The sequence below is a fragment of the Silene latifolia genome, chromosome 3 (genome assembly GCF_048544455.1).
Source record: "Silene latifolia isolate original U9 population chromosome 3, ASM4854445v1, whole genome shotgun sequence".
NCBI classification, from domain to species: domain Eukaryota; kingdom Viridiplantae; phylum Streptophyta; class Magnoliopsida; order Caryophyllales; family Caryophyllaceae; genus Silene; species Silene latifolia.
Genome location: NC_133528.1, coordinates 33,602,146 through 33,612,207, shown reverse-complemented (window position 1 = coordinate 33,612,207; position 10,062 = coordinate 33,602,146). Strand labels below are relative to the sequence as shown.

Below are 10,062 nucleotides of genomic sequence, written 5' to 3'. Positions count from 1 at the left end.
AAAAAACATCAAATTACAAACATCAAATTACATCAACAATGGGCTTTAAGTGCATGACAGAAGAACAGAGGACTGAAATCGCCATTTACTGGCTCGAAAAGTCGCAAAATGGTTAGCTTTCTCATGGTACCATCCAGGAGGTAGCTGCAAGGTAAACTTTGAGTGATAGAAGCATATGTAACATATGGAGACTAGCCAAAAAACCAAGGTTAGTAGGTGAGAAGTTAGATGTGAAAAGTGGGAGGATAGGCAACAAAAATAGGAAAAGAATCCTACCAAACATTATTGAGCACATAAAGTCACTGGATCATTCTCTAAGGGATACCATAATTAGAGTTTCAGAAAATTGTGGAGTTTCAGTTAGAACAGTCTATTCATGGCCTTGATGAAAGAAGGTTTACTTAAACCTCATTCAAGCCCATTACATCCTAAACTCACTTACTTACACAAGGATCAAAGGTTACTTTATTCACTTAGGTCGTTAGTTGTCAAACAAGTTCTTGATGGATTCTTTGATCTCAATAATGTGCCACTCACTGAAATTTTATTTACTGAAATGAGCAATACAATACATATGGATGAGAAGTGGTTCTTCATCACAGATGACAACGAGAAAGTATATGTTGTGGTGGGGGAGGAGCTGCCATATAGAAGCTGCCAATCAAAGAGGTACATCACAAAAGTGATGTTCATGTGTGCAGTCAGCAGACCAATATATTCAGCTGATGAGGAATGTCTATTTGATGGTAAAATAGGCATGTTTCCATTCACAAACCAAGTACCAGCAGCTAGGGCAAGCAGAAATAGGCCAAGGGATACTTTAGAGACTAAGCCAATTGAGTCTATCACAAAAGTGGTCATCAAAGAATGCTTAATACAGCAAGTTATTCCATTAATTAAGAGGGTTTGGCCAGAAGGTTTAAGCAAACATATATACATACAGCAAGACAATGTGAGGCCTTATATCAAGAATGATGATCCTGAGTTAATGGCAGCTGCAAACTCAGATGGATTTCACATTGAGTTAGTTTTTCAGCCACCCAACTCACCAGACCTCAACTGTAATGACTTAGGTTATTTCAGAGCTTTAAAGTCTTTACAAAAAAACATGCAGCAAAGACAGTGGATGATTTAGTTAATGAGGTAATGCAAGCATTTGTTGATTATAGTCCAAGCAAACTGAATAATATATTCCTATCATTACAAGCAGTAATGGTGGAGATTATGAAATGCAAGGGTCATAACAATTTTTCTCTTCCACATTTGGAAAAGGGGCATCTTACTGCTATTGGTATGTTACCAAGGAATTTAGAGGTCAATGTGGAGTTGGTCAGGGAATGCATTGATTATTTGAAAGGTATTGGTAAAATACAAGGGTTAGAATATCTTATGAACGAACTAGGTTACAATGTCGAAGGTATAGTTGATCAGCTAAATGGAATATAATGGTTAGTTTAATGTTCACTTTAATTTTTGAATGTAATGTTAAGTTTAAAGTTCATTTGAAAAAACCATTTCAAATGACAATTAAACTTCATTTTGAAATGTAATGGAATGTGAAATGCAATGCTAAGTTCAGTTTTATGCATACCGAAATGTGAAATTTTCAGTTTCATGCATACAAAAATGATACACTTTCAAATGCATACAGATAAGTGTTCAGCTCAGTAAACAGTTTCAAATGAATACAGAAATGCAATGTGACAAATTCAGTTGCAAAATGCATAGACTAACTCTCAGGCTAAGTGTGCCCTCATCATTGAGTTGTCCCAAGTATTCAAGCCTCCTACACTTAACAAAATGAAGGTAGACCATGCTCAACAAGCAAAAACAGTATTGATTAAAGTAAATCTAAATTAATCTCTCAAACCAATAAGGTACAATCATCATTGAGTTATCATACTGCAGTTACCATGATTGAGCACACACACCCTTTCATTAATAGACCATGTGGTGGCTTAAATACTTGTAAGTAATGGACAATTAAACGTACATATACTTCCTCCATTCAACTCCACCAAAAACCATGTATAGCCACTACTACACATACCTTGCATTGGTGACGCTTTTTCAGGCGTTTTTCGACGCTTTAAAGCGTCAATTTTTTTTTTATCGACACTTTATAAAAGCGTCAAATTTTGGGCCGTCGGTATTTTTTGACGCTTTTTTTAGTCAATAATTATGACGCTTTTTAGCGTCTTCATGGACTATTGACGCTTTTAATTGTCAACAAATTTGTCGCTTTTAAGCGTCTTCAGTGATTATTGACGGTTTTTATTGTCAATATATGTGACGCTTTTAAACGTCTTCATGGACTATTGACGCTTTTAATTGTTAACAAATTTGACGCTTTTAACCGTCGTCAGTGACCATTGATGGTTTTTTTTGTCAACAAATTTGACGCTTTTAAGCGTCTCCAAATGACTATTGATGCTTTTATGTGTCATTAGGCATCAACTATTTATATATTAACACTTTATTGTCACAATATAATTTCAAATTATAGGTTTTTTAGATTTTAATTTCCTGATGAAATCGTAGAGATTACTTAAATAGACCTATAAGTACGTATTGGTACTACTAGCTATTACTAAATCATGAAAAAACATAATGCAATATATATATATAGAATGATGTAGTGAGTACGTACGTACCCACGTACTTTTATAAATAATCATATGTTTGATACATATATCGTCTCCGTCGTCACAAATACTGCTAGCATTGAAAATTAAACTAATATAAGCTAGTTCGTACTTTATAGTACGATAAAATCAAATACCAAAAGGGGTCCGGATGATAGTAAAATCCAACATAAAACTATCCAAAAAAATCGTAAATAATGCTAAGTAACTAGCTAGACAAGGACACTTGGTAGTTTGAACGTGGTAGGAGCTTCAATCATATAGGCGCAATGTCAAAGGGGCTTCAATCAACATATGAAGGCGCATCTTCACCATATGACAAATCTGAAACCTATAACGGGCAAAAATGCTACTTCAGTTGTTAGCCTTGACAGTTGACACCACTAGATGGCCTGGTGATTCAACATTGATTCCTAGAGATTGGGTGAGTTCAAGAAATGGACAATAATAGCTAATATTGTAAGTACCAACTGCTTAAAGAGAGCCAATGAAACAATGCTTGTAGTTACTAAGGGAAATTACCAACTGCTGATCACTTGAAGAACTAGCGTCAGCGGTAATTACTTGACCCATGGCACTCCTATACCGCTCGTAGTCGTCTGCAAAACACGAAGTTCAATCCGTAAGCAGATGCTCCATTTAGCTCTAATACTTAACTAGATGTGACAATAGTGTTGGGATTAGTTTCACAGTGACAGCTGCATTGGATTGGGTACACTGTATATAATAATTGGGTACACTGTAGATATGGCGGTTTTCCAAAAAAAAATTGGAGGGTTATTTATGGGTCCACGCTTTATAAAAGCATCAATAGAAAAATGCCATTTATGTAAGGGATTTGTAGTAGTGGTATTAAGATCATAAATCGTAAGCTTATAACTAATATGGTCATCTCCATCTTCTTTGGTATCAAGTTCCAACAACCAGAACTTAAAGAATACTCAATGATAGAGCACTGAAGTTTGATAGACTATAAATATGAGCTGAAATTACCAACTATAAATAAACGGAAGAATAAGCAAATAAGAAAAACAACCAATAGTCAAGATGATTACATAATTTATACTTGGTATTTAGAAAAGTGAGTGACGTCCATGGGCTGGCGTGATTATGAAGATTTAATCAAGTTAGCTAAGTACACCTGCAAACCCATGCCAAAAAAAACTACTCATTATCTTAGTCATATATGATAATAATTTCAGAGGGCATGGTAAGAACCATGGACCACTACTAAACACTACTCCTATATGTATCCATAAGTAATCTCATCATCTCCTAGCTAACAAGATAAAATGCTAAACGTTTTATTTGCAGTATTATACTTTCAAGTATCGGCACAAACTATGCAATACATGCCATCATGCTGATAAAAACAGCAAACTTAACAAATCCTAATCGATTGCATTGTAAGAAAACATACTCATGATATATACTACTTATTTATTCCCTCCGTCTCAATCATTTGTTTACCTTTCATTAAAGTACCCTTCACAAATAATTAAAAAGGTAAACAAATGACGAGGACGAAGGGAGTAAATACAAGTTGGTGCAATTGGAGACCTAAGTATTTTACTGGAGTAAAAGTTTAAAATTAAGCATGCCACAAAATTAAATATTTCATAGACATTCACACCTATAGTCAAAACGATTATAAAGACTCATTCAAAATCTGGCAATACAACCTACAAGCACTGCAAACAAATGATGCTACTATAAAACTTAAATTTCTCGTTTTAGTGTTTTTCCAGAATTTAATCCTATTTATCAATCTTCATCAGACCCAAGTCTATTATATCAAAAATCCTACATGATTAAATCAAATCAATGTGAAAATTAATAATACTCATTTGCTAATAATCTGTACAAACAGACCATGTCAGGGTAATAAGTTAAATAATATAATCATAACCGAGACAAACACTCATTAGAATAGTAGCTTGAGAAAAATTAGAAATAAATTAAAAAATAAAGAAAAATACTTTGGCTGGAAGGAGGCAACAGATCTGAGGTAAGTTGAGAAATGATAGTTGTAGTATCATTACCTGTGTAACCCAAGATTCAACCCTTGATTTGGACCATTGTAACTTCATTTAGCTGAAATTGAAAAAAAAAAAAACAGAACCCACATTATTAGACAAAAAAGCTTGGATCTTATGGTAGGTAATACATGTGAAATCTATCAAATTTTAATTCGTAGAAAAGCATATCCCTTCGCCCAAATTAAATTACCTAATTAAATAGATGAGGAAGAAATTAGAGTGACATGAGAGAATCACAGAAAGTAGTATTGAATTTTGTGATGTTTCGACGATAAGGAGTTTTGAAACTAGGAATCATAGCGCAAAGAGATGGAGAAATGAACCTGAAATTGCATAATCCATGGACATATGAGAATCTCGAACGTTCCTTTTAAATTCTTTAGAAGATTAATTTGTTTGAGAGAAAGAGAGAAGAAGAAGAGGTGGATGTGAGTAAGGGTGGTTGGCGGTTTATGTCTGTCTATTAGGGTTTGGAAAGATTGTATTATGATTATAGCCTTTTTAAGCGCTAAGAAGCCCAATACCAAGTAGCTGCCCAATAAAAGACCTCGACGCTCTATTGAAGCGTAGATCAGGATGTGTCAATATTTAGAGGGATTTGTAGTAGTGAGCTCTCAAACCATTAAGGTATAATCATCATAGAGCTTGTCTGGTTTAAATAACTCTCAGGACAATGTGGCCTCATCATTAAGTTGTCTGAAGTTGTAAAGCCTCCTACACAGAAACAATGAAGGTAGACCATGTCATCTCCATTCAACAAGAGTACTAAATCAGCCCTCAAACCATGAAGGTAGAGCTATCATTGAGCTCTCAAAGTACTCCTATTTCAATGGTTAGACACACACACCCATTCATTCATACATAATGTGGTGGCTTAACAACTAAACATTATTGGCCACTTAACTAGACTCCAAATTTCTTTCATTGATATCCAATGAGCATACCTAAAGCTCTCATACCATTAAGGCAAGTTCATCACAGAGCAACAATGACAGTAACACTAACAGTGATGAGACCCTCTCAGTCCAGGAAGGACCTTCATCGAGGTTCATGACAATTAACCCAAATATTTCAACCAACACAATAAACCTTGAATCCTAACAGAAAAAATTCATCACAATAAGCCTTGAATCCTTAGAAATAAAAACAAAACAGTAGACCAAATATTTCAACCAACACAATAAGCCTTGAATCCTAACAGAAAAAATTCATCACAATATGCATTGAATCCTTAGAAATAAAAACAAACAGTAAACCAAATATTTCAACAAACACAATAAGCCTTGAATCCTAACAGAAAAAATTCATCCTTAACAGAAACAATTAATCCTAACAGAAAAAAATTCACCCAACATTAATCCTAATTCCTAACAGCACGAAATCCAAGCATATTAATTGTTGAAATTAGAAATAAATAAATTATAAAAAGACTAACATTTAGGGATTATACCAACGAGTTTGATTAATTAATGTTTAGCATTGAATCTCTCGCAATAAGCCTTGAATCTCTTTGAACTTGGTGATGGAGAATGATCCTCCAGATATTCAACTTGCAGAGGTTTTTTCACAGGTGTTTTCGGACGTTTAGCAGCCATCCTCTTCAAATAAGCATTCGCATATTTGGTGCACGGTGATTCAGACTTAGGACGGTCGTCAGGGGCACCAGATTTACAACCCAAATCATCATCGGTGGGATGTCAGGTGATTTAGGACGGTCGTCGTTCTCAAGGGACTTACCCAAGCATAAATTACCATCATCGAACTCCGTCTCCAAGACTTGAGTCCCTAAATCTTCAGGATCTAGGGAATCAGAAACAACGATGTTTGGAGGAGTGTAGATACCCATATCCGTCGATATTGGAATTTATAGAGAACCCGACAAACACCCGATGATGATAGGACACATGTATTTATTTAGTTGTCACTGTCATTATTTGGGTTCGTTTTACGATGTAGAATGAGCGTTGTCGACGGAGTATTTTAATTTAAATGATATTTAAATTAAAGTCTTTTTTAAGGTGATTTCAATTTATTTTATTTTATTTTGAATTTATTTTCTCAAGTTTATTTTATTGAAAATAAAATAAATATTTGATTTGAAAAATCATTTTATGAGTATATTTGATTTGAAAAATCATTTATTAATTGATTTGAAAAATCGATTTTAAAAGCGAAGAAAACTCGTTTTAAAAGCATGTTTTTGAGCTCGATTTTAGCTCGGTTTTTGAGCCCGTTTTCTTTACGAATTGGCACGAATCTCGAGTACACTAACCAACCTAGACCACTACCCATACAACCCAGTTCGAACCCCCATAACCACGGCCCAAATTCCATCCCAAACACCCCCCAAACAGCCCGCATATACACGAAGCAGCCCCCCTGTTTTGCAGCTCAAATCCCGAGCCCAAAACCCGCTCCAAACACCACCAAAACCCGTGCCCATTAATCCTAACCCATACCCTAATATCCTACCCATATTACCTTACCTTAATCACCAAGAAAAACCCCCAAACGAACCCTAGAAAACCCCCAAAAGCTGCTGGACAGCAGCTATGCTCAGCAAGCCCGACTGCCTCTCCCCCTCTTTTACCCTACTTTAACTCTTATAAATACCCACCCTTCACCATACATTCATGGCTCTAAGTTCTCCATACATCCTACCTTCACTCACAAGCTTAAAACCTCAGAAACGAACCCTAATTGCCTCTCAAAAACCCTCCACAAAACCGACATACAAACTGAAACTGTTTGTGTGTCCTCCTCGAAAAACAATTCGTTCCTCCCTCAAACCTCCATCAAAACTCGATTTTCTTGTTCCTAATTAACCACATAACATCCATCTACACATTAGACAAAGATTTACGAGCCAAATTGCCCTTGAGAGCACACGAAATCCCTCGAAAAACAGAGTGTTATACACTCTGTTTTCGCGGTTTGTTCTTGTCTGTCCAGTTCTGTTTGTGCTCGTTTTTCGTGCCCAATAACCCAAAACGAGCAGAGGTTGCTTTAAGATCTCTGTTCTCCTCTCTTTCTAGTTTTCAAAACATCTTTTAAATCGAATTTTCATCGTGAAACGAGGGAGAAATCATCGTTTGAAAGTTGCTGTCCAGATTTGCCAAAAACGCGTGTTTGCTTTGTTTCTTCGTCGACGACGGCCTCTCGAGATAAAATCTACCATCGATTACGACCCAAGACGGTGTCAACGATACATGTAGGTTGAGGGTGCATCAAATCCTCCTCTTTCTCCTTTTTTATTTCGTTTTTTATGTTTGTTCTTTTATAGTTTGTTTTGTTTGTTTATCGCTTTTTATTTATCGTTTAAATTAACTATGAAACTAGTTTAGTCCGAGTATGAGTTAAAGTACCACCATGAACACCCGCGTTGACTTGAGATGGGAAAAGAAACCGCTACATCAGTCGGTCGTACACCCCCGTCTCATTTACATATCCTCGTGTTCAAGGTAGGGTATTAATAAAACGAATTTCTAACTTCGCTCCTCGCTTTTGACCCTTTGTTTGTTTCGCGTGATTCGACCCACCTTAGGACCATTCACATGTTAATACGACCTCTGATTGTTAACACACAACTCGTTTAGATGACACTAGATCAATTTAATAACCTAATTAGACACATTAGGGTACATCGACATAGCTTTAAAAACCGATTAACAATTCTGTAACTTAATTGAATTCATCTTCCCTTTCACTAATTTTCTCGCTAGCATGGAAGTGCGTGCTTAACACCTTTCCATTTGCACTCGTTGGCGATTTAGAATTGTACCTAACCTAGTTCGTATTTATTTAATTCAATTTGTAATTAATTAACCTTTAATTTGTTTTATTTATTTCTAATTTTTTAAAAGTCGTTTTAATTATCTTTTATGGTTCAAAATCTGTAAATTTAATTTAATGAATTTTTTCGTAATTTATTTTACTGATTTCGTAATTAAAACATAATTAACTTTGCTTTTCTACAAAAACCGTGCCTTGCACGGGTCTGTCTGACTTCTGATCCGTGCACTGCACGGGTCTGCCAGTTGTAGTTTCTTTTCTTCTTTTGTTTCTTTAATTGTTTACTAATCCTATTTTAATAAATATGGATTGGTGAATAATTTTAATAAGTTAGGTTCAATTTAATTAATAAGTTGTACCTAATTTATTTCAAGCCTTTGTACTTATTTATTTTAATTTAATTAGTTTAATTCTAATCTAATTTGTTTATTAACTAATAATTCGGCTAACATCTTTAATTAGTCTAACTTAGCTTTAGCTTTTTTTGTTTACATTTGTTTCGTTTATTAAGACTTAATAGTTTAAGTTGTATTTTGTTAGTTTGTATTGTAATCCGAGTCAAAGTAATTACGATAGTTGTTGTAATTAGATTGAGTTGTAATTTATTTCTCGTTGTGTCGGCATGAAATGCCTGGGTTGTAATAGGATAGATCCCAATGGCTCCCCCATTCCCATCAAGCCTTGTTTGCTTTGCTTTGTATGTTGTTAGATTAATCAACCCACATGCTAAATTACAACTTTGACAAAGTTAGTTTAGTTGCATCTAAAACGACATAGAAATTGTTGTCACATGTTAGGGTTTAAAACGATGTTTGCATATCATATATCGTAGTAGCTATGACCTTGTTTGAACTCCGACACTTGACTTAGTAGAGGCCGTTATCGACGGGCGGGGTTAGGTGTCCTTATGGGCTTCCTAACACGTACCCTCACCCCTTACTCAAGATCTATGGTTTGTGGATCCGTCTAAATACCATTGGATTACGAGAGTCATTCAAATCGAGTGATATAGGGTACAAGTCTTTATCTTTAATCACTCATAGTCGATTGGCTTTATGCTTTTCGATGAAAGGTGTAAAGTTGACTTGAACGGTTCCAAGTTCCCAAAAAAACTTGGTGGCGACTCTAATTTGTCTTAATTCGATTCGAAAGAACCTCGAGTCGATTATGCCTAGTGTGGATCCCGCGGACGCAGTTCCCGAGGGCCTTGTCCACAGTTTGGCGACTCCGCTGGGGAAAAGAGGACTAGTTACACTTTGTTTCTAGGGTCTTTTCCTCCGAGGTGAAACTTGAAAAGAAAGTGTTGGAAAGTAAAACATTACTCATAGTGCTACGATTCATGCATAAACCCTTAAGGACTTGCCCGGGCCGTCCCAGCGTTTCTTCGTGATGCGTGGGGGGCGACATCCCACTATGCTAGGAAGCTGCACATTGCTCGCTTCCACTTCACCTCGCGTGGTTCTTGATGGTGGGGACGATCTTCTAGGTACTCTACCTTAAGACACCTTGCTCTATAAGACCGCAAAAGGATGGAGGGCATAGACCTTCTTGTAGAAGACTTGCCGAGACTTAGAGATGTCTAGGAG

At 35.9% G+C, this 10,062-nt stretch overlaps 1 protein-coding gene and 2 long non-coding RNA genes across 3 annotated transcripts; 1 reads left to right on the top strand and 2 right to left on the bottom strand.

Moving 5' to 3' along the window:
* Positions 1-376: 376 nt before the first annotated feature.
* Positions 377-1,446, top strand: LOC141648934 (uncharacterized). Its single transcript, XM_074457640.1, has 2 exons — positions 377-1,061; positions 1,115-1,446. Exons 1-2 carry the CDS (start codon positions 377-379, stop codon positions 1,444-1,446), a joined length of 1,017 nt encoding a protein of 338 aa, XP_074313741.1.
* Positions 1,447-2,622: 1,176 nt separating this feature from the next.
* LOC141647535 (uncharacterized) lies at positions 2,623-3,246 on the bottom strand. Its single transcript, XR_012545758.1, has 2 exons — positions 3,168-3,246; positions 2,623-3,058 (listed from the first exon to the last, which is right to left on the bottom strand). It is a non-coding gene; the product is annotated as an uncharacterized LOC141647535 (long non-coding RNA).
* A 15-nt stretch (positions 3,247-3,261) lies between these two features.
* LOC141647534 (uncharacterized) lies at positions 3,262-5,249 on the bottom strand. Its single transcript, XR_012545757.1, has 3 exons — positions 5,008-5,249; positions 4,688-4,739; positions 3,262-3,786 (listed from the first exon to the last, which is right to left on the bottom strand). It is a non-coding gene; the product is annotated as an uncharacterized LOC141647534 (long non-coding RNA).
* Between the last annotated feature and the right edge of the window lie 4,813 nt (positions 5,250-10,062).

Bases quoted from the DNA above. Each gene is read 5' to 3' on its own strand.
- LOC141648934 (XM_074457640.1), top strand. From the start codon at position 377: ATGGCCTTGATGAAAGAAGGTTTACTTAAACCTCATTCAAGCCCATTA. The intron at 1,062-1,114 runs GTAATGACTTAG...AAAAACATGCAG, and splicing joins CAACTCACCAGACCTCAACT to CAAAGACAGTGGATGATTTA.